Raw genomic sequence first — 24,500 nt, forward strand, 5'->3', positions numbered from 1 at the left:
CACTCATTGATCGAGGACGTATAGATCCTTTAATGAAATAAAAAATGAATCACTATATTAATACTATGTTAATAATTATGTGGGTTTTTTTTAATTGTTAATCACATACATTTAAAAAAAAAAAATGTTTCTTGCATTCTTGCCAATCATAAATAAGTGTCGGGGCCTTGACTTCTTGTTTGAACATTTATTTTGGCAGGTTTATAGTCTCTGGCAGTTTTTTTTTTTTTTTAAGGCTGCACGGACGGATATCAATCTACAAACTGATGACAATTTGAAAACGATCTGCACCGTGTTATTAATATTTACTACACTAAGACATGTAAAACCAAACAGTCTGCTCCTTTAATAAAGAAACGTCACAGAGTAACAGAGAGACATGAACATGACAAATATAAAACAATTAAGAAATCAGAAAGTGGTCTTCTGCTCAGTGTCCCAAAATAAATGTCTCTGTCTTTGACTAAAAAAGTCCGTTAAATAAATCTTCAACATTTTGACAACTCCATAAAAACAGAAACGAGTTTTGGAAGAGCTGTAAAACGTTATTTCTTTCTGTGTTTAAATCATAATTTTACAGTGTTTGAATTTATGTGACTAAAAAAAGCTCCTCGTCACGCTTCTGTGTTGCATTTGATCATTTTCTTTTAAATCTTTGGAGCAGAATAAGTTCATATCTGCCTCTGCAGGTTATTTTCATGTCCAGTTTGATCCCTGCAGACCCGGGTCCAGCTCTTGACCCCAGCTCAGGTCAAAGTTCCCGTCCTACTCGAAGCTCTCCAGGACGGCCTCGTGTCCCGTCTCTTTGAGGAAGCGCAGCAGGTCGTCTGGTCGCAGCCCCATGGTGGCGGCGTTGGTCATGGGGTGGAAGTAGACCATCTCGTGGCCGCCCTCCACCAGATCCCGGTCCAGAACAAACTTCACACTTTGGTCTTTGTCGAAGAGCAGAGCGAGAGCCGTGGCACAGCCCTGACCCACCTGAGGGGGGACGCACAGAGGAACTGAACCGACACAGCAGAAACCAGAACTAACCGCACACCCAGACCAGTTTGTACTGGTTCATGAAATATGGGGACAGCAGTCCTCTGATGGTGGGAGCAGCTGGAGCGACCGGTTAGAAAATGTGAAAACAGCTGTTCATTTTGTGATATTTTTGTGTAGTTTTTTTTTTATTGGTTTATTTGAACGTACAAAACCAAAATACACAACCGGATGAACATGAGGACCTTTCAATCATGTAAATAAATAAATAAATAAATAGTTAAAAAAAGAAAGAAAAAATTAATTAAATAAAAATAAAAATAAAGAAATAAATTAAAAATAAAAAATAATGAAAAATTTATATAAGCATGAATATTTTTAGCCAAGTCAGTCAGGTCAATGTTATTGGAACAGACCACATTTTCAACTAAAAATTTATATTTGTAGTTTTCACAATTACATACTTAACATTTTGTTAGAGAATTATTATAATTCTCAGCACGTTTTCCAAGTCTTGTTTGACTTATTTTGTTTTTTAAAACTAATTTCCATGTACTTTAAAAAAAAACTAAGTCTTGTTGATTTCAGGGTAATTCCTTACGAGCTTTTTTACTTTAAAAAAATAAATAATAAAAATAAATCAAGCTAATTCTCTCAGGTCTTAAATGATTAATCTGCACTTTTAAACTGTTCTGAAATGTAAAATAATGGAATCGTAAACATATAAAAAAAAAAGAAGAATCTAATTTTCAATGATTGTTTCACAGCTCTCGTTTGAACCACTTCTCACCTTCAGTTTCTCCAACATGATCGCCTCGTCTGCAAAGCGCAGGTTGCCGCTGCCGACGCCGAGTTTCTTGGCGAGGTCGTTGAGGTTCACCTGCGGACGAACAGAGAGGATTATGGGACACAGAAGAAAAAAACATGAGGGTGTAAAGGTCAGAGGTCGGATGGATGAAATCGATGGCGGATGTAAGATGCGAGCTGACCTGGCGGTCGTGGCGAGCCGACACCAGCCACAGGCTTTTCTTCTTCTTGTCCTTCAGGAAGAGGTTCTTAGAGACGGCGCCGCTCAGCTGCTGCAGGTGAGGCATCATCTCCTCCACCGTGAACACCTGCAGCCACCAAATACTGCTCTTCAATCAGCTCTAATGTCAGGCATTCATCGTCTTCTCTGAAGATAATACCTGATAAATCTTCTCATCATTTTAGGTTTCATAAATTAAAATATGCAGTGTCGACATATTTAAGCGTTTGAAACCTGTATCGTCATCACTTTTTGTGCCGTGTTCAAATTTGGTTTGAATTCTTTGAAATGTCACGCAAACTCAAAGAAAATAGTCAATTTAGAAAATTAAAAATGTCAAGAAAACTACATGTACCATAATAATACATTTAAAATTACGCTACAGAATTATTATCACTTTTAAAGCACATATTTTTCAGGTCATATCCTCTTTAAAAAAAAGATAATTTTTTAAAATTATACTTTACTCTGTTTTTTGTGTGCTAATTTTCAGGTAATTTTTTTGTACTTTTTGTTTGTTTGTTGTTGTTTTTTTTTTAAACTAATGCCAATTTGCAGTTCAGTTAATCTTAAACTGCCCATTTTATTTTCTTCATGTTTTTAATAGAAATTGTTAAATTACAAGTTGGCTAATTGTTTTCAAAAATATACAAACTCTACATCACATCTTTCTTATTTTTGCTCATCTATTAGTCTTTTTAAATGCTGAGTTACACGTAATGCTTTAAACAAGAACAACAGTACTGATGTTTTGACAATGTTTGTACATTTCACAACCAAATTTTTAATAACTGTTGTGCATTTTGAGGATATTCATTACTAAATAAAGGATTTAATAAACGTCAAACTCCATAAAATTATAGGAAAACTACAATAATCAAAGAGGAACAGAGACGGAAACTGAGATCAAACTGAAAAATATGTAAGAAGCAGGATAACTTTACAGGTGCACAGCAGACATAAACAATCTGTCAGCGCCACCTGCAGGTCACAGCAGGCTCCTGCAGCACAAACGTGTCAGACAGGTTATACAAAACTATTTGTACACTTTGTTCAGAAAGGTTTCATATTTCTTAAAACCAGAAACTCGGGACTGCACCACAGACTGTAACAGGGATTGCACAAAACCTTTCTTTCCATTTCAATTAGGTTTTCTTTTTAGTTCACTGTGCACCAGCTAATATCTACAAAACAAAGTTAATTAAAATTAAATTGTGCATTTAAAAACATCCAGGAAGGTGGTGAAGTTTTAAGTAATAAATAGATTTGCATTTAAGAAAACAATCGTCGAAGTATCGCTGATAGGAAACTTTTTAAGTTTAGAGACTGTCAGCCCAGACTCCATTCAAAAACGTATCGCTTTTTAAATTATCTTGTTCACTCTGCACAAATACATCACTGCAGGAACAAATTTCCAAAACACTTCTGCTTCCATTAATCTCATGGTAAATTCGGCATATAAGTAACAGGCAGTGTACTTCTGATTCAATTCAAATGACAGCTTTGTAATGCGTCTACGTGTCCATGAACAGTGTAATGTTGTCGTAAAAACACATCAATCCCACAGCTAAAACAGCACAACAATAAGTGTATTTCAGGGTATTAGATAACGCCGAATTAAAGTGTGCATTGTAAAATTTCATGTAGGATCTCCAAAAACATTTTTGAACTTTATTAACAATTTAAAGTAAGCAAAGAAATCTAAAAATGTGTGGTTTTCAAACGGGATTCAATAGAGTTTTGTTGACAGAAAGTTGTGTGGAATATTCCTGCGATGCATTCATTTCCCAGCTACAATATATCCTAAATGTTATTTTTTCTTTTAAGACAATCACAATATTCATATTGATTTAGGAGTTTGGACTCTATCAGCTGATGTACAAACATATTTTTTGGGTTTCAGTTTTACCGGCGGGTGCTCCACGCAGGTCGTCTGGATGTTTAGCGTTTGCAGGAATTTCTCCAGCTCCGATCGCAGATCTTCTGACATCTTTAAATGTTTAAAAATGTGCTTTTAAAAAATCAATGAACTTAAAACAGGGCTGGACGCGCGTGGACAGGACAGAAACAGCTGCACGGACAGAAAGAAGGAGGACAAGTACGGTCTTCTTCTTCTTCGTTAGGTTTGCAGCAGCTTTTTCCTGCTGCAGGCTGCCATCTGCTGGGCTTATTATACTCCCCCAAATTTCAACAAAGTAATGGATACAAAAAAAAAAAAAAAAAAAAAAAACTGGAAAATAAAATAAGAGTTGGTTTCTAATGGTATCAGAATTGTTTTTGTACTTTTTGTTGAGCCACTTTTGCAAAATGACAAAAGGCCAGTGCATATATTTTTGTGGGATTTTAGGAGGTTTCTCAAATTTATGGACATTTCCAGGATTTTAGGACATTTCCAGGATTTTAGGACATTTGTTGGATTTTAGAATGTATCTTGGATTTCAGGACATTTCTGTGATTTTAGGAATTTTTTTAGGATTTCAGGACATTTCTTGGATTTAGCAGGTTTCTGGGATTTTAGTACATTTCTCAGATTTTAGGACATTTCATTTTAGAATGTTTCTAGGATTTTATTACCTTTTTAAGTTTTCAGGACGTTGGGTTTCACGTGTGTGATATCTGTGTCAGGTGCCAGTGTCAGTATCTCAAGAAAAAAATGAAATAAATACATGTTTCTTTAAGTTTAGTTGTGTTGTCTTATAATTTTTATCTATAAACTTCTTTTTGGAATTTTTTCCCCCTCATCTGGCAAGGAACCTTATACCTACCTATTTACAACAACCCAAAATGAAAGAAAAAATTGATGAAAAAGATAATTATTGTATCATAAAACATTTTATTTTTGGTCCACTAAAAAAGTTAGTTCTGGTTAGAATTGGGAAAAATCGAGCATTTATTGGCGACTTATATTATCGAATTTGTGTGTCTCAGTCTGTATGTTTGATTATTTCCACCATGAAGAGTTTAAGTTAAAGAGTTTAAATTTTATTTTTCAAAAATATTTTTCAATGTTTCCAATTATTTTTAGATGTCACCATGCAACGTCAGAAATAAAACAACTTTTTAAACTTACTTTTTTGTCTTATCATTTTAACTCTTTTGAAAGATTGATTTAAGACATTTTAATGACGATCCAGGCCTTATTTTTAGATTAATGAATTAAATGCCTTTTAAGGCTTTTTCTATCTGTGCAATATACTTCACATACTGTGCAATATGTTGTGCAATACACCGAGTCGCTCTACTTATATTTATTATTTAACTTATACCTCCACACCCATGTACATAGCTGTATATAAGTCTATTTTTTATTTTTATTTCTATTTTTTTATTCTTATTCCTATTGCTTTTTTTTTTTTTTTTTACCTATTTTGTACTTAATTCTGTAAAAAGCTTTTGTACTTTTGCACTGAAGGAATGGAGAAGCTCTCCAATCTCATTATACACTGTATAATGACAATAAAGAGCTTTTCACACAAAAACACAATCTGAGCAGCTATTTTCAATCACCAGCAAACATTTACAGAACAGTTTCTCCACATCTATATATCTATCTATCTATCTATCTATCTATCTATATATATATATATATATCTATCTATATATATATATATATATATATATATATATATATATATATATATATATATATATATATATTCCGGAGGCTGAACCCTTCACTTTAAAATAACCCTCCTAACTTCTTCTCTGGTGCCACCTGCAGGACAAAGTCACGCTCAAATTAAAAGTATCCATAAACGTAGATCATACTGCAACTTGTGTAGATAAAACCTTTTTTATTAAGTTACAGTTTCGATAAATGTTTTACAATCTGACTTTTTTTATAAACACATTCATGACTTTTTTTTGAACACCAGCAAACGGCTCAGCTGTCCCTTTATATAAATACATAAACTGCTCTGTGTGTTTTTACCTCTTTATGCCGGTACTTTACAAACATTACACATACAAATATTTTCTTTATGTAAAGTCAAACATTGAAAGACACAGACGACGTGAAGACTTTTACAGACGTGTGAAACTTTCCTCCTCACACAGAAGCTGTCGCAGCAGCTGATCTGTGCTCGCGTTTGTCTCTGAGGACGAAGATGAGGAAGCTGAAGGTTATTCAGGCGGACTTCAGGTTAAAGAGACACTTAGAGGTCAACAGCACATCGGCGAACATGTCAGACACTTCTGTCTCATTATGTCCTCGTTGTAACCGCTCTGTCAGTAAACGGACGTCTTTGTTTTGGATTTCTGAAGATGAAATAAGAAGGCGGTTCGGCTCCGACAGCATAAAGACTGCAAACAGGGGAAAAGGCGAGCGTCGCTATACTCAGAGTTAAAAAAACAATTACTGATTATCATATTTTATCTCTTTTATTTCATGTAAACACAAAAAGAAACAGATGGGCGTTTTAGGGGGAGTTGTGTGCTGGAATTATTTGTCATTTTACGTTGCTTTTAGTCTAATTTCAGTCTTGTCGATTGTCTTTGCAGTTTTTTTTGAGTCTTTTTTTTAAATGTTTTGTCGTCATTTTGAGTCTTCGTCTCTTTGTAGTGGTTCTGGGTGTTGTTCTGCATCTCTGTAGTCATTTTTTTGTCTTGTTTTAGTAATTTTGAGCTTCATTTTAGTAGTTTTGAATCTCTTTGTAGGTATTGTTTTTAGATTTTTTTGGTTGTTTTGAGTTTTGCTGTAGGTCCTGTTTTACTGTGCTGAATCTCTTTGTTGTCACTTTGAGTCTCTGCAGTTGTTTTGGGTGTTTTGAGTCTTGCTTTATAAGTTTTGTACTCATTTTCAGTCTCTCCATCTCTTTGTTCTGGGTGTTGTTCTGCGTCTCTGTCGTCATTTTGAATCTGTTTGTGGTCATTTTGAGTAGTTTTTGAGTTGTCCGGAGTCTTGTTTTAGTCGTTCAGAATCTCTTTAAGGTCATAAAAGTCACTCTCAGTCTTGTCGTCATTATAAATGTCTTTTTCGGCAAACAGGAACACAAAAACTACAATTTGTGCTTTTAAGGTTATTTATGTGGTCAAACAGTTTATTGTACAATAAGCTGGTTTTTACATTTCTGCTCTAATAATGTACTCGGGGAGCTTCAGCGGAGCAGGTTTAAGTGTCCCCCTGCCTCCAGTCTTCATGCTGAACCGGCTCAGGAGGACTCCAGCTGTGTCCTTAAACACACGTGAAGACGGAAACACACACTTCTGTTAGAGCGAGTTAGAAGAGGCAAACATGAAAACTGAAGACACTCAGTTTTATCTTTGTTTAGTTGAATTTCACGCAGATGTCTTCTAGTTTGACATGTTGGAGATTTGGTTTTTTAGATCTGAGCCTGCAGTCCGCAGGTTTATCGGCACGGTTTGTCCCTTTATGAATCTCTAAGGTGCTTTGGAATAAAACCTCCACCATCTTGAATTCAGCAAACGTTAAATTCTCGTTGACTTGTTTGAGTCTCTGATCAGCGTCTGTCTGCCAGCTGATTGGTCCACAGCGCCCTCAGGTGGTCTGATGGAGCAGCAGCACGGTGAACACATTGTCCTCTGACTCCGTCCACGCTCCTCCTCTCAGTTCTAACCTCACCTCCTCCCTCTCCCTCAGCGGCAGGAGGCCCACGCCGGTGACTGGCCCCGTCTCCGCCTCCTCCCGGTGGTGTAGAGACACCGGAGCTCCTCCCGACCCCCTTGTCAGGACCATGCGGGCGGGGCCCGGCCTCAGGTCCATGGTGAGGACGAACAGGTAGATCCCGTTCACTGGAGCCGTGAAGGTGCCGGCGTCAGAGTAAAACTGACCCTGGTTCAGTGACGCTTCAAACGCGATGACGCCGTTGGAGTCGCGCAGAGGAGATCCGGCCGTGAGCAGCAGGGAGCCTCCTGATAGGCTGGACAGCACTGGACCCAGACCTGAGGAGAAAAGCTGGATCAGGAGTCTGAACAAGGGAAGCTTCGTTTTTTTATTCGATTTTAGTACAGACTGGACTGCAGAAATGTTGCAGTTTTCTTTATGGCATACTACACGTCGCTATGACGACCGCAGCACATGTAGATGCAGCAGGTAGCTCCACATATCCTTGCTTCTTTTTCGTTATATTTGTCTATTTTTTCAATACCGATACGACTTTTTTACGATAGAGAATAGAGATTTAGAGAGATTGACCCATTTTGGGTCATTTTTGACGAAGACATACTACGTATACAACAACGTTTTTGTGCCAAATTGGTTCAAAAATAAGACACGCACATCCCGTAGTGGGTGCTGGAGCCAAAATAAACCAAAATGTGAAAAGACAGAAGTCCGACTTAAGTCTGAGGAAGAGCGTTTTAGCTCGAAACGTCACTTCTTTTGCAGAATAAAATCCTTTAAGGGGAGCTCCCCGGCGTGCGGACCTCTATCTTTTATCTTTTCTCAGAGCCAAATTGGGTTATTTTTGACAACATACTATACTATTTTAATTATTATTATTTTTTCTTTTTACATTCTTTAACTTTTTACTCCTTCAGGAGAACCATCCTGAGTTGAATTTGCACTCACCCGATGAATCCCTCCTGCTCCGATGGTTTTCTCCTCTTCCCGCTCCTCCTCCTCCTCCTCCTCTCTTCTTCTCTTTCTTCCCGTCTTTGTTCTTCACCAGCTGCCACAGTTTATCGAGCTCCAGCGTGGCGTCGGACCCGGCCAGCACGTCAGCGTTACTGAAGACGTTCTTGAACACCCTCAGATGTTCCTCCAGCCCTCTCTTCAGCCACATCACCTCCGCCTGCAGTTTCGTCTCCACGCCTCTGGGCGGCGCCTCCCTCTCAGCAGAAGCGTTATGGGATTTCTCCTCCAGCTGGCGCACCTTCAGCTCCAGCTCCTCCACCGTCTTCTCCAGGTTCCACAGGTCGCTGCCGTCTCCTCCGTGCCCCGGATGCCTCCCCCCGGGGTGAAGGAGGAGCTGCCGTTCCCTTGCTGGAACTCCACCGCTGCTCCTCCTCATGCTGCCAGGGAGCCAGTCTTCAGGGAGGAGGTGGGAGGGCTGATCAGCAGATGGCACCTCCTCTTTGTCTTCTGGGAGCAGAAGGAGACAAGAATATAATCTTAAAAACGGGAGCTGGGGGTTAAAGCACGATGTTCAAAGAACCATAAAAACATCAGATCGAGGTCTGTAATTTAAAAAATATAAAAATATCATAGTATAGTATGTTCTTTGATGTGTACTTGTACCTTTAAAGTCCACTTAGCAGTATTTTTTTTGTTGTTTTACATTTCCTGGTAATTCTTACCTGGTTTGTCGTCCAGCAGGGATGTGATTGTCTTGTCATGTCCTCTCAGCTGCTCCTGCAGGAGCCTCAGTTCCTCCTTCAGAGCCGGGATAGAGTGCTGCTCCTGGTCCTCGACGGGCCACTCCAGGAACTCCAGCACCTCCTCCCCCAGCAGCAGGTCCAGCACGGCACTGTGCCTGATGGCGTCTTTCAGCAGAGAGTTAAAGTAGGCGGACAGGCGCTGCATGTCCCCCAACAGCTTCGTGTCCGCGTCCTTCAGGCCGGAGACCTCGGCCAGACCGACCGTCACCGAGCTGCTCAGCTGGCTCAGGCTCTGCTCCAGAGTCCTGATCTTACTGTTCATAGAGGTCTGAGACTCCCGCACCTGCAGGTCCAGAAAGAGAGAAGGAAACAGGATGTTTAATCTCAAAGTAAAATTTGTATTTCTCTGATTTTTTCTTTGCAGAGCCAAAAAAAACAATAGGGAAGTGCAACCCTAAATACTGTCCGACTTCCTGTCTGTGGTCAGCTCAGAGCACGCCGGTTCCTACTGCAGACAAAAACCTTCACACAAATATACACTTTTATGTTTAAAACTAGAATTACCGCCTCTGTGGGCCACTCAGGTAGCAGACACAGTTTTCATCTGTCACTTTTCCTCCGATCAGTATCTGACTGAACGTCCCCCTGCTGCTGCTGCTGCTGCGGCTGCTGCTGCTGCTGCTGCTGCTGCGGCTGCGGCTGCTGCGGCTGCGGCTGCGGCTGCTGAGTTATGACGTTATATGTAACATTTGTGACACTGGTGTGATTTTTTTCCATAATTAGCTCATGAATTCTTGTGTTCTGGCCAAAACAAAATTTGTTAGGTCACAGTGACCTTTGACCTTCAACCACCAAATTCGAAACAGTTTTTCCTTGAGTCCATGTGGGTGTTTGTGCCAAATTTGAACACATTCCCTACAGGTGCTCTGAGATATCACGTTCATGAAAATGAGACAGACACAAGGTCACTGTGACCTTGATCTTTGACCACCAAATTCTTATCATTTTATTCTTAAGGGCATTTGCACGTTTGTGGAAATTCCCTTCTTTAGATATTGCATTTATGAGACGGACGGACAACCCAAAAACATAAAGTCTCCAGCCGTGGCGATCGCTGGCAAAGAAACACAAATATATATTTTTATGTTTAAAAAAAAACCTAAAACTTATTGCCAGAAACAGCTGGTCACTGCTGCCTTTAATCAACCAAACAGGAGGAAAATGTCCATTTGATGGGAACTATTTTTAGCAGTGGATGAGTATTATAGAATAGAAAATAATAGCTTTATTGTACAAATGAATACAATGAATTCAACTGTGCTGCCTAAGAGCAGCTCAGATAGAATAAAAGGACCAAGGACTAAAAAAAATAAATAAAAATAAGTAGTAAAATACCAATTAAGTGAGAACTGACTGGAGGAGTGCTGAGCCGCTGTACGCACGCGACACGACTGTTGATAGCAGGCGCTTAAAGCTGAATTTCAATAGAAACTTTCTATTCCAGTTAAAATTCAACATTAAGCACCTTTGACGTGTCAGTGTCTTTAGTTTAAACATTTTTAAAGAGTTTATTCTTCATACCTGTTGGAGGTCACGCTGGAGCGCCTCCACCGCCGGCTCCCAGTCGCCGGACGCACCCCACTGCCCCGCCCCTCCCTCGCTCTCCTCATCCAGGGCTAATCTGTTCTCATTGGCCAGTTCTGTCACGTTGGCCACGCCCCTTTCCAGTCGAGCCACTGCAGCCTTCAGCCCTTTACAGTCGCAGTCTACGGACGAGTTGTGCTGCTGGTAGATGGCGTCGAACAGGTAGTCCACGTCCGAGTCCAAGTGATGCAGCCGCACGCCGTGCTGGCTGAGGTTCCCCGTCAGCTCTCCCACCTGCCTCAGCACCACCTCCCTCGCGGCCTCCACCTCCAGCCCCGTCTCCATGTACTGGATCTGAGTGGTCCGGGCCGTCCGGTTGATTTCCTTCTCCAGATCCTTGACGTCCCGCCTGAGCTGCTGCACGTCCCCCAAGGTCACGTCCACGTCCTCCATCAGGCCGTCCACCTGCGCAGCAACATGATGAAGAATTTATTTGTTAATTTACATATAATTTCTCTGGTTGCTGTTTATAAAAAAAGTCTGACCCACCTTCACCGTGTTGTTGACCACCATGTTGTCCAGCCGCTCGATGGCCTCCCAGAGCACCGAGGTGTCCGTGTGCTGCGGCAGCAGGTGAGGGGGAGGCAGGGAGGGAGGGGGCTGATCGTCCATCTGATCCTCAGCGGTCTGATCCTGGTCCAGCTTCAGCTCCGTCAGTGTGGCGTTCATGGCCTGCAGGCTGACCTGAGATCAGAGACAGGTGTTAAACTGCTGTGATGGCGTTTAATCATCATTAACACGTAAAATCTGCTGGTTACAGCTTCAAGAACATGGTGGCACAAAAAAGATTGAAGTTTTCTTTTCTGCCTACCAGAGAAAGATAAAAAATCTTTTGTAATTATTTGAAATTGTAATAATAATAATAATAGTAACAATACATTTATTTTTTAGAGTGTTTTTCATGGTTTTCAAAAAAACTTTACTTAGGTTAAAAACAATGATACAAAGGAGCAATAAGATATATACAATATTATTCACACATTAAAAACAGTTTTGAAAAGCTGAGTTTTGATCAGAGAATTTAAATTTTGGCTCTACTTTCTGGAAACATCTGATTAAAATTGCATGAAGTAAATGATGAATTCATGAACTGAAAATTGAGAGAGATATAAATACTGAAGTAATCATCACTGATCCTCATTAGAGAACTGTCCCTGTTGTTTACGGACCTGCAGCATCTTCTGGTGGCGTTTCAGCTTCATGTCGATGTCCGTCTTAAAGCTGGTGAGGTTGTAGTGCAGCATTGCATGCTGGGAGTGCAGCCTGCTCTCCATGTCCATCCGCTGGCTCTCCATCTGTCTCCGGATCTCCCCGATGTGCTGAAACGCCTCGTCCAGTTTGTCATTGAGAGGCTCCTCTGCAGCTTTGTCGAGCTCGGAGGGGTCCGGGGGCCCCGCCTGCAGCTCCGCCTGAAGCTCCGCCTGCAGCTCCGCCTGCAGCTGGCTGCTCTTCAGCTGGGCTACGTCACGGGCCAGGTCTCCCACCTGCTGGCTCAGGTGCTCCAGGGAGCGGTTGAAGCCCTCCAGGACCGGCTGCAGCTGGGACATGACCAAGGCCATCATGTGGGGGACCGGAAGGGCAGCAGGGGCTTCTGGGTACGGGAGGGCATCCTCCACCACATCTACGACTGAAAATAAAACAAAACAACAAAAAAAACATTTAATTACAGATTTTAAAAAAATCCATCTGAAGCTGCTCACTGCTCACTGTCAGCTGTTACTAAAAACTACCTGTTGCTCACTAAAAAGCTATCAGCTGCATACTGAAAACTATAAGTTGCCCACAAAAAGCTATCAGCTGCATACTAAAAACTATAAGTTGCCCACTAAAAAGCTATTGGCTGCATATTAAAGGCTGTAAGCTGCCCACTAAAAAGCTATCAGCTGCATACTAAAAACTATAAGTTGCCCACTAAAAAGCTATCGGCTGCATATTAAAGGCTGTAAGCTGCCCACTAAAAAGCTATCAGCTGCATACTTAAAACTACCTGCTGCTCACTAAAAAGCTATCAGCTGCATACTAAAAACTATAGGTTGCCCACTAAAAAGCTATCAGCTGCATACTAAAAACTATAAGTAGCTCACAAATATCTATCAGCTGTTACTAAAAACTATCAGCTGTTACCAAAAACTATTCACTGCTCACTAAAACTATTTGTCCCCATTAAAAAACAGTTGCTGCTCACTAAAAAAACTGCGGACAGATCACCATAATGGGATTAATTTTGTGGGAAAATATGAACCAGATTTTTTTAGTGGAGCTAAAATAGAAATATGATTGCAGACAGCTTTTCTTACAACCACCCACGTTCACAAAAACACAACGCTAATCTCAACACACTCCCTGGTGATTCATGGCTCTCTGGGGACCAGTAGTTGGTTGGCTCCGCTCTAAAATGGAACCAGTTTCCAAACTGGAACATAAACACAGCACAGCACAGCGCCTGGAAAACACCCCAGCAGGGGAACTAAAACGCCTAAATGGCTGCGAGGCCTCCCAAAACACTGATGTTGATGTTGCTGACACGCAGAGGGGCTGTCAGAGACTCAAAAATGACACAAGCTGAGTTTCCAGCAGGAGAGATGCTCAGAGATTAGATGCGTTTTCACAGTTTGTTTCTGTTGGTTCAGTAGAGACAGACAGAGTGAAGCCAGAACAAAACTCGGACCGCAGGACGCTGCCGGTCCTCCAGCTGGACCTCATTCATCGGAGGTCTGAGACGCCTCGGGGCTCCGCAGATCCATCTGATCCTGCATGTTGTTGTTATTTCTGGAGCTGGAAACAAACCCAACTGTGCCTACATTTCCTGCTATTTATCTGTCCTGCTGATCCAGAGAGGCTCTAAATGAGAAAGCAGGAGCCGTTTCAAACATGCGGCTCACTGAGGAACTGGCAGGTGAAAGCATGACGTCTGATTTTAATGCTAAAAATCATTTTTAAACTTCAGCGGCAGCTGCTTGGTCGAATTAAAGTTTCCATTTATCTCTGACTTTATGACCAGCGAAAGTCCTCAAACCAAACTGTGAAAGTAGTCCACGACAAGTAAAAAATCTGCATTTAAAACTTCAATTCAAAGTGCAGTACAATGTCCTTTATCGGTGTTTTACTACAATATAGATGTTTTTAGATGAATATTTCTGCCACATTAATGTGTATGTTGCATTTTAGTGCTACTTTTATCTCCTTTATACACTGTTGAGTAATTTAATCTACGGCAATGTATCTTTAAAATCATCATATGTTTGTAGTGTGGGAGTCCTGTGAGACCAACGAAACTCTAAAAAATCAACTTTTTGTAGTGACAGAAAACCAGCCCTGCTTTGTGAGGATGCATTTCTCGAGGATTTCTTAGACACTGGTACTTCTGCTTTCATGTGAAGGAGTATTTCACTGCTGGAAAGACGGTCTTTTCATTAAACAAGTCTGACTGAACAACAAGACATGTATAAGTATCACAATCTGATGTCGTTTGATGAGTGGAAAGCAAAGTTTGGTGTGCCGCAGAAACAATTCTTCAAGTATTTATAACTTAGAGGCTTTATTCTTGAATAATTCAGTGCAACAACCTCCATTATCCATGTTAGGAACATTTGTCAGGAAAAATATTTTCAGCAAAGGGCCGGTAAGTCTGTTATCTAACTATAAAGACAACTCTGAAAGTAACAGACAGCAGACTTACAAGTCTGTCTATGCAGTAAAAACTACTACGTCACCAGAGAAAACAGAGAAAAAAGACTGCGGGATTGGCTTTAGCTAAAGAAGTAGAAAACCTACAACTACCAGAATGCACTGCACCGTAGAAGACCAATTAACACTTTGACTGGCGGGTGACGTAATGTGAGCTTGGCTGTTTATCAACAGGAAACAATCTCATATCACAGATAATCTGTGAGATAAAACATGTTTCTGAGAACATTTTAGGAGAGAAAGACGCCACTTAGTATCAGACCGCTGGTTTATATTTTATCACCGCTGCTTAGTTTGTTTCTCCTGTTCACATTTTTCTTTTGCTATTAACTCATTGAGCGCCTGCCCTATTATATAACGTAAAGTAGCTTGTGCCAGCTTTTCTGGCCATTTTGAGTCAAATTTCAAGACCCAAATAATATTTTGTACAAAGACTCTGAAAATGCTGAATAGCTCAAATGAAAGAAGAAACTCTCTTTTTCGTCATGGAAAAAACGTTTGTTTGCACCTTGTTTCTGATCGAGATCCATGAGAGTTTCTTCAAGCGTCCGCTGGCGAAACTGGCCACTTGACCCTCTCCGTTGGGGGGCATTTTATGCCGATATCGAATTGATGTAGCTTTGTTGCTTCGTTGCTGTAGTTTTGAATCACCTCCGTACAGATCACTCTGCTCTCTGATCCCGGCTACTCCACTTCATGCTTTGAACTACCGTCTTTTGTACTAAAACTACAAATCCCAGCAGCCCCAAAATTACACACAGGGAGCGTGAGAGCGCCCCCTTGCATCAGCCGCAAAAAACACACTGAAATATACATACATCAATGGCACTCAATGAGTTAAAGCTAAACAAGGCATTAAAATGGATTTCTACAAACAATTTAGACAGAAAATAGGAGCAGTAACGTGATCTTAATTTATATTTAATCAGCGCTTCATAGTTTTACCGTTTGATCAGATTTCGGTCCAGTTTGAGAGAGAGTGAGAGAGGATCTGGTCTGGCTCTTGATCCGCTCATATACTCTTCGTGTCTGCAGTGACGGTACAAGCAATACAAAAACATGCAAGTATAACCTGTAGTTCAAGCAGCCTGAGAGCTGCAGAGTTTTGCTGGGATGGTGGGAGATCTTGGCACTGGTTAGATGGAGGGAAGCTAAAAGTTCATCTACACACACGGCTCTCATTGTTTTGTTGGCTGAAAATTGGTGAAATATCCCTTTAAGTAAAATTTTGAATTCAGGACTTTTAGTTTTTTAAGTATTTCTTATTTTACTTGAGTAATGGATCTGGTTTAAGGTCCACTTGTTTGCAGTTCCTGTTGTTTTATCACAGCCTATTTTAGCTCGTCAGCTCTGGTTTTTAGAGTTTTTCTAAGGAAAAAGTTAGGAATTGAACTTTTAAGAAGTAAGAACGTTTTCTCTAGTGTTCCCGTCTTCAAAGAGCCGTTTGAAGGTTCAGACCTCACGTCAGGTTGAGGTTCAGTTTAGGGTGAAGGGGGTCAGGAATGTATCCTGGCAACGAGGGTCCCCACAGGTATAGAAACACAAACATGAGTGTGTGTTTGCCTCAGGTCACTGCTGTCACTCTCCTCTAGAGACACAGTCCAGACACACACACACACACACACACACTTTCATCATCTTAACCTGTTTTCATTACGACATAACCAAACTCTCCCACATGCTGCAGGGTCCTGAGGTCAAAGGTCACGGTACAGTGAGGCCACGCTGCGACAGGAAGTTCCAGGTCACCTCCAGCTGCGGGGAGGAGGGCGGGAGGGGCGGTGCTGCGGGGGCGTTTGGTGGTTGAAATCCAACACGCCCCGGTCAGCTGGCAGTGTTTCTATCTAATGACTGTCAGTGTGATTTACGGAGCCGGAGCCGAGTCGACTTCCTGTTCGGACAAAGCAGCGTCTGCTGCACAACTGTGGCTCTGTTTTCTTCTCCTGGTTTTTGTTGTAAATGTCACAATTAAAAAGGTAAGACGACACTTTAATGAGCCTCGTGGGGAAACAGAGACAACAAACTGTGGAGGCGACGGCATGAGAAAACCGAGGAGACTGAGGACCTCAATGATTATCGACAGGTTTCTTCGCTTAATATGTAATTTAATTAAAATTTAATTTCAGTTTCCCGCCAAACATCCCTTCAACCCCACTGTCTTTTTGTTTTTTTAACTAAACATTCATCTCCTGTGATACAAAAAACAAAACAAAATTAATAACCACATTATTAAATACCTCTAGATTTTTTCAAGTAATATTTTTGAAATAAATAATTACAAATGAACTGAGGGTTGCAGCAGGAAGCCAGATTACTGCCTTAGCTATGTAAGTCTAAATCCAGGGTTTCCTGTACTACGAAGGTGGCTCTCTTTTGACCCGCCTAGATCGCCATGGTAACTTGGGTGTCTTAACCTGGTCAGGAGCAGGTTATGATCTGAGATTAAACTTGAAATCAGCTGAAAAGCGTCTTTCACAGCTTCTTTGAGGAGCGTCACTCTCCCTGCTGTGACTCTTGCCGAACGACCGAATGTGTCCGTGATGTTTTCGGGTCAATTTGTCAACAGTGACTCTAAAAGAAGCTTCTTTAAAAACACAGATTGCATCATACATCAACAGTTCTCTCTATATTCTTCATCAGGATGATGTTAATTTAACACAATTAGAAAGGATTCCTTAAAATCATACCGAACCGTAACCATTTATTATGTTTCTATGCTTAGTTCTGATTTGCTGCAGTCTGTTTTTATGCTGCTATTATATGACAGCTGATTCGTCTCGTGGTATTTTTATCACAGATATTATTCAGTTCGTAAAGTTAATTTCACTTTGATTTGTCAAAAAAATAGTGATTGTTATGTTTCCTTCATTACGGGACAGTGTCAAACCTAAACGTAGTTCTTGATTATAACGTTTAAATCTGCTGCAGTTTAAAGTTTCAGAGCTGCAAACTGTGCAGCTGACACGTTAGAAATAACAGAGTGATACATCGCTGAAATAGATCAGCTATATTAACTTATGCATCCACTATACGTAATTTCCTGTCAGCGCCTATCGAACGCGGTGTCAGCGCTGGAGAGAGGTCTGGCTGATGGCCAAAATGCCGAACTCAAGGCTTCAAACCGGGAGCTCAGAGGAGCTACCTGGATTATTTATACAGTCAATGCTTCAGAGAATGAGATGAACGCATCTTAGTCACCGTGACGGATCTTTGACCACCAAATTCTGATGAGTCCACGTGAACGTTTGTGCAAAAGCTGAAGAAATTCCCTCGAGTCATTATTCATAGTGACTTTTGACCATCAAATTCTAATCTGATCATTCTTGAGTCCAAGTTTGTGCCAAATTTGAAGAAATTCCTGTTTGCGTTCACAAGAATGGGACGGACAAAGGGATGGACAACCTCCCCCTCAAAAAAAAACCCCCAAAAAACCCCATCAGTCATGGCTATCGCCGGAGCGAAGGCACAAAAAAATTCTTATAACTGCAGACTTGCCTGAAAATCTTCACGTTTTAAATGTTTCTTCAGTTTCAAAGCAATCCTCACACACACACACACACACACACACACACACACACACACACACACACACACACACAGATTTAAGAGCATGATTATCCTCCCACAATATCTGGACTGTTGAAGCTGACTTGAAGTGAAACCATTTTGTTACTGCAAAGATAGAAATTGAAATTGAACAGAAAAACTGACTCGGAGGGACGGATGACGCAGAATGTTCCTTTAAGGATGATGTAATGCTGGCCGGTCAGAGAGGTCAAAGGTCAGAGAGAAAAGAGCACTGTGGGAACCTGAATGTGAGGCCGATCCCCAAACAAGCTCCACAGAGGACGGAGGAAGTGTGTGTGTGTGTGTGTGTGTGTGTGTGTGTGTGTGTGTGTGTTATAAGATGACACTATATGAGCCTGCACCTCCTGTGTCACCAGACCAGCATGTGCATTACATCACACACACACACACACACACACACACACACACACACACACAATGTATGGAAGAAAGAAGAAAGAGAGGATTTCCTGCGGAGGAAGTGTGTGTCTGTCTGACCTCCCGGAGGCGAGGAGGCTGACTGGTGACGCCAGGAAAAAGACGACATACTAAATACTAACGTTGTTTAATACCACACTGCGAAAATACTCGCCTACGAGTAAAAATCAGAGTAACATTTGACCAAAACTCACCAGGAAGGTGGCGTCCCTGCCCGTGGTGGAGGTGGTGGTGGGGGTGTTGGGGCTGTGGTCGGTGGTCATGTGTGTTCTTGGCGTTGTGTGATGTGTGATGGGGGGTGTGACCGCGTTCTGGGTCCGGTGTTGGGTGCGTGGCGTTCTGCTGGTTGTCCTGGTAGCCGGCGTCGTACGGCCCCTGATGGTCATTCTGCTCTCGGTTTGGGTCGCTGCGCTGATGGTGGAGCTGCTGGTGGAGCCGCAAACCTGAAGATGATAGAAAATCACAAATTCATAGGAGAAAAAGCTGAAAGTAACTGGACTTTCAATGTATTTGTTAACAACTAGAAAAATACACCAGTGTATTCTTTAAACTTTATCAGTAACTTTAGTATAGAATAATTCGAGAGCCATAAAAAACAATACATTTGTGATAGAAAAGGAAAATAACTGGAGATATAAAGAGGAATAAATCAGTAAATTCAGAAAAAATGTGAAATCATTATAAAAATGAATAAAGAATAATTAGATGTGGAAATATAAAGTCAAAAAATACAATATAAATGAATAATTATAAGCATAATAATGTATTTGTTATTTTTTCTTTAAATATTGATATTTTTAAGTACATTAAAAGTATCTTAAATATATAATATATAAATATATAAATATTTTAAAGTTTATTATTCATTGCATATAAATAGTTTATTTTATTTATTCTTTTTTAAATATTTTTTTTTAATTAATTTTTTATCACTTTATTTTTCCTCATTATTTTATTGATTGCTTTTGCCATTTCCTTTAAGCTGTCAGTCAGCTGGCTCTGGGCAGGCCTTCCTGCACACTTAAAGCTTGAATATACAGAAATATGTATGTAAATTCTGAAAAAAAAAACAAAAACATAAATAATACATCAAATGAATGTGATCAGAAATTAATTATTCTTTATTTTATTTGTATATTTATGAATTTATTTTGTACTTTTATTTATTTCTCTATATTTACATGTTTTTAATGTATTCAATCCTCTATGTATTTGTTTATATTTTAGCATTTTTTTTAATTCATCTACATATTTATTCTTTTATTTATTACTCTTTATATTCCTTCTTTTATGTTCTTATTCTTTTACAGGTTTTTTGACACTCCTTTGACTCCTTAGTTTTGCAGCATAGATCCAGACTTTCTAGAAATATTGAGTAATTTGTATATATCAGTTTTGTATACTGACATTTATTATTCACTTTACCATGTTTATGCCTTGGTCACGTGTTTTAAAAAAATCGAACCAATGAAGCTTTGTCGAAATGAGCTGAGAAACAGAGAGCTCAACAGGAAGTCAGACAGACAGGTAGAGAGTGAGACAGAGGGGGCTGATGGGAAACAGGCTGATGTATTTGGGGATTTCAGAGTTCATTGTTAAAACTTGCAGTCAGAGCGACAGCAGGAACAAGGAGCTCCATATCAGTGACCTGCAGTCAGCGCACAGGGCAGAATCACACCAAAGCTCCTGCTGCAACACTGGAGATGAAACAAAAACGAGGAGGAAGTCCTGCAGCGTCATCGAATCTGTTTCCTTCAGCGTTTTCAACTCTACGGCTGAGAACAAAAAACGTTTTCTAAAAAGACAGAGTGAAGTGGCTAAGCCTCGTGGCAGCCACTCTAGTTTTAAAGTGCCTATAATGTGCATTTTTATGATAATAGTGGCCACATTTACATGCATGCTAATATTCCACTATTATTACAAATATGACGAATTTAATGCAGTTCATGTAAACAGCATATTCTCTTTGGATTCTGCAAATTACATTTTTTTATGAAACATTTCCATTCATGACATTTGGGATATGCCAGTATTATTTGGGTTTTAATAGATTTCTTCTCTTTAAATCACTTCTTAAAAGACAATTTTATAGACTTATTTTTATGTGATGTAGTCTTTTTATTTCTTTTTTATATTATTATTATTTTTATTTATTTTACATGTTTAATTTCTGTTTTGTTTATTTTATTTCATTTTATTTGTGGCTTTATTGCTTCTGTTGTTGTTTTTCTTTTATGTCTTTGTATGGTTTTATATTTTGATTTTACATCTTGGATTATATGTCCTCTGATTTTAATTTTATCCTAACTTTTTTCTTGTGTTAGGGCTGTTTGGCTTTCCATTGTTGTTTTGTCGTCTATGTTCCTGCTTTGCTTTTTTTTTTTTAAAAAAAAAACCAAACTCTGTTTTTAAATGTGCTATATAAATAAAGTTGTTATTATTCAAAATACGCCCCTAAACTGGGGTTGTAGCGCAGTTTGCAGCACACAGCCTCTCGTCTGTTTACGCTGAGGTCTCCGTGTTTTCATTAATAGGTTCAAGCAAAAGTTTGCAAAGCTGAAGGAGAAATGCCCCCCCTCAAAAAAGGCCTTCATTTCTGGTTGAAACACTTCCACATCATGACAATTTTTGACATCAACAGGTTTTTGGGTATGCATAAATATTGCAACACCGAGCTTTTCAAGAAGATGGTAAAGAAATGAAAGAAGGAGGCTGTGCAAAGCTGCAGAAGTGGCTCCAGCCGTTCCACGTCTCCATAATCTGACGTGATAAACTTCATGTTAGGAAACATTAACTGGAGTCAGCACGGCTGCATGTGAATGAGCATTTAAGTGGAATATTAATTTCATCAGCCACGTAAACAGCTATGAAGAACTGCCATTTTTGATTTATTTACTTAACCTTTATTTAACCAGAAAATCCTCTTAGGAATAAAAATATCTTTTTCAAGAGTGTCCTGGCTAAGACAGGCAGCAACAAATGTTACAGATCGACAACATAGAACAAAAAATACAAAATCAAAATATACAACTCCAAAACAAACAATATTAAACACTAAAAGACTAAAAAGTTGTGTTAATATATACTTTAAGTAAACCATTAAAACCAGACCGTTAAAAGACTGATTAAGATACACCGTGATATTGGCATTGGGTTTTGTGAATATTTTGTACATATAAACATGATCAGTGTATGAAATTAGCGTTGTGTGTCTCTGGTATCGAATGATCTGCTGAATATTTAATGATCTCTAGATTGAATTTCAGCTCATTGTTTATCACACTGTTTTTCACTCTCATGTCGTTTTCGACTCAACATGTGACGGTGTTTGTCTTAAAATGTGTAACAGTGTCTGAGCTCTCTTGGCGTGCAGGAGGTGCACACAATCACAGAAACACCTGCTGCAGATCTGATCTGCGCGCAGGTTGTAAAGTTTACTGCGATGACTCACCTCTGAGGCGTTTGTATTTTATGTTCCTGTTATTGTGTCCAGTCCTTTTCTGCTCGGCCGCGGCTCTGCTGATGATTTAATTACGTCGACTTCAGCTCGCAGGAAATCAGTTCAATCGGAGGCGTGGTGGGAGCGGACTGTACCATGTCGAGGTGTGTGTGTGCATGTAACTGCCTCTTTGTTTGCCTTTCTTTGTTAAATCAAGCCTCTAAAGGCCAAAGGTCTATTTTAGTCTGAATTCTTTCCAAAAACATCGACTGTTTTGATTCTCGGAGTTCTCTGTGTCACTCATTGCACAAATATTTCATGTTATGTGCACTACCGATGTTACTTTGGAAAACAAAACACTGTACAACGATCTGGCCGGGCTGAAAAAAAAAAAACGGCAGAAAGAGACAAAGATTCCTCTGAGCAACGCTTCAGTAAGTACAGCAGAAATCTGCAGTGATTAATAAAATAAACAGGAAACTTAAAATCAAAACGTGTGCAGATTTAAATAGGAACAAGTCTAAAGAAAGCTCGTTACACATTAGATCAAATATGTTTGTGTTACTATTGAGAAAAGTTGTGGATGGTACCAATGGTCACACTGACTTTAAACACCACTTGCCACGGTTTTTCAGACATGAAAACAAATATTTAAACTCAACGTCTACTTAAAAAAAAGCCCTCAGACATTATTTCAGCCAACAGAATAGCTTCACTTTTTAGCCTTTTTATTATAAAACCGCTCTGTTGGTGCATTTAGGCCTGAAATTTATTCTGGTGATTGCGTCGTCTCTGGACTGAGCTGTTTGCAGACATTTCGGGTGATTGTTTCCTGCACAGATGAACACAGAGCCGAGCTCATCCAAATGAAATGTAAAGCGGAAGGTCGTCAGCACCTCAAGAGTGAGGGGCCGACATATAAAAACACAGCGCGTTCACCTCTGAATCTCAAATATGTCACCTGAAGTTAAAACAAACAAACGTCCCGTCAGCGCTCTTCCTTTATTTCACCAGGTCACAGAAACATTCATCCACAGTCAGGCCGCTGTGACCTCTGACCTCTCCGTACAGTGTTTGACAGTACTGGTACTCCATATTCAGAGTGTGAGTCACTGTTTGCGGGGGGGTTTGACCTTAGTGGTTACGCCTTTCTGGAGCGGCTCGCCCACACCCTCTTCCCCTGGGGGAGGGAGGGCAGACCTCCTCCTGACCTGAGCTGAAGGTTTATCGAAGCGTTGTGTCACTCTGCACTTCACCGCTTCCTAACTTTGTTAAAAAAGGCACGAATGAGTCAGACTGCTCTGACACTATTAATGAAGGATGTACGTGCATGTGTGTGTGTGTGTGTGTGTGTGTGTGTGTGTGTGTGTGTGTCCTGCATTCACGTGTGGAGGTGAGCAGTGTCGTCGTACCTGACGCGTGGAGCTCTGTTCTCACTGGTTCAGATCCTTCGATCGCAGTCAGACTTGCAGAATCCAGCTGTGCATCCGAAACTGTCAGAGACAAAAACATCAAGCTCTGAACACATTGCAAACACACACACGTACAGTATATATATATATGTAAATCCTCTCCTGACTGACAGCTTAAGCATCAAAAGAAAGCACTTTTTTGTTTTCATTGATAAACTTTGACAGGAACAAAAGGAGAGACTGAGAATAGAAGAGAGGACGTCCTCCCTCAGATATCTGGTAAACACTGCGGTTTCCCACACACACAATCTGGACTACATTAAGTTCCGGAGCGATACCAAAGTTTGTCCGTTTCTGTAAAAATAGACTCCTGTGGGGAAAAATAGAGCAGAGTTGTATGAAGGGTCAAGTTTCTATTCAGAAACACACTGAAACCAGACGTTTGGTTCGTTTCCCACACAAGCATCTGAGTTTATTAAATTTATCATCGAGCACGAGTTAAACTGACACATCAGTGGTCCCTCGGACGAGCTCCAAACATTATGGCCTTCGGATTAATGACTGTCTGTCTGATTTTAACATTTTAACTGACTCTTAAAACATGCTCACATGTCAGTGTAGACTGGACAGCAACTTTAAAAGCTTTTCGTCTTTAATTGTGTATTGTACAATACTTTGACATTATTTTTGTACATTAAATATTGTGAAATTATTAAATTAAAAAACATTGTTACATACCCAACTTGTTTGTTTGCATAGTTTTTGTTGACATGGATGTTTGTTTGACAAAGATGTTGCGGTACGAAAAACTGTCAGTGTTTGAATTGCTTCTTCTCCTTTCTGTTGTTTGTCCTGTATTTGTACATTTACAGTTGTTTTTTTTTTTTTACAGATATTTATTACTTTGAAACACAACAATCACCCCAAAAATCTTTCATTCAACACCTGTATGCAGTGTGACGTGCGTTTCATGTCCTGCAACACGTGACAGTTACAGAACTTAACTGTTGTTACCACGGCAACAAGA

The 24,500-nt window shown here is 40.1% G+C and overlaps 2 protein-coding genes across 2 annotated transcripts in view; both read right to left on the minus strand.

Annotated features, from left to right (window-relative positions):
- Positions 1–323: 323 nt before the first annotated feature.
- Positions 324–4,149, minus strand: prorsd1 (prolyl-tRNA synthetase domain containing 1). The gene is made up of 4 exons (XM_042502469.2): positions 3,918–4,149; positions 1,971–2,096; positions 1,772–1,861; positions 324–978 (listed from the first exon to the last, which is right to left on the minus strand). The coding sequence occupies exons 1-4, from the start codon at positions 3,996–3,998 to the stop codon at positions 766–768; spliced, it is 510 nt and encodes a 169-aa protein (XP_042358403.1). The 5' UTR covers positions 3,999–4,149; the 3' UTR covers positions 324–765.
- A 1,633-nt stretch (positions 4,150–5,782) lies between these two features.
- mmrn2a (multimerin 2a) overlaps positions 5,783–24,500 on the minus strand; it is a 32,372-nt gene continuing 13,654 nt past the window's right edge. Inside the window, exons 4-11 of the mRNA XM_088086373.1 lie at positions 23,474–23,554; positions 18,817–19,065; positions 12,100–12,557; positions 11,420–11,614; positions 10,868–11,335; positions 9,266–9,629; positions 8,538–9,050; positions 5,783–7,909 (exon numbers count right to left, since the gene is read on the minus strand). Of these exons, the coding sequence (XP_087942499.1) occupies positions 7,506–7,909; positions 8,538–9,050; positions 9,266–9,629; positions 10,868–11,335; positions 11,420–11,614; positions 12,100–12,557; positions 18,817–19,065; positions 23,474–23,554 (2,732 nt within the window). The 3' untranslated portion in view covers positions 5,783–7,505. The remainder of the gene's footprint in view (positions 7,910–8,537; positions 9,051–9,265; positions 9,630–10,867; positions 11,336–11,419; positions 11,615–12,099; positions 12,558–18,816; positions 19,066–23,473; positions 23,555–24,500) is intronic.

Source organism: Plectropomus leopardus, chromosome 13, assembly GCF_026936395.1.
Source record: "Plectropomus leopardus strain MGB_pleo_1.0 chromosome 13, ASM2693639v1, whole genome shotgun sequence".
Lineage (NCBI taxonomy): Eukaryota > Metazoa > Chordata > Actinopteri > Perciformes > Serranidae > Plectropomus > Plectropomus leopardus.

What these genes read in the sequence shown, in the direction of transcription:
- prorsd1 (XM_042502469.2), bottom strand. Translation starts at nt 3,998, where the DNA reads ATGTCAGAAGATCTGCGATCGGAGCTGGAGAAATTCCTGCAAACGCTA. An exon ending in CGGCTCGCCACGACCGCCAG is followed by an intron (nt 1,862 to 1,970) that starts GTCAGCTCGCAT and finishes GTTCGTCCGCAG; the next exon opens with GTGAACCTCAACGACCTCGC. An exon ending in TCATGTTGGAGAAACTGAAG is followed by an intron (nt 979 to 1,771) that starts GTGAGAAGTGGT and finishes GTCCCCCCTCAG; the next exon opens with GTGGGTCAGGGCTGTGCCAC.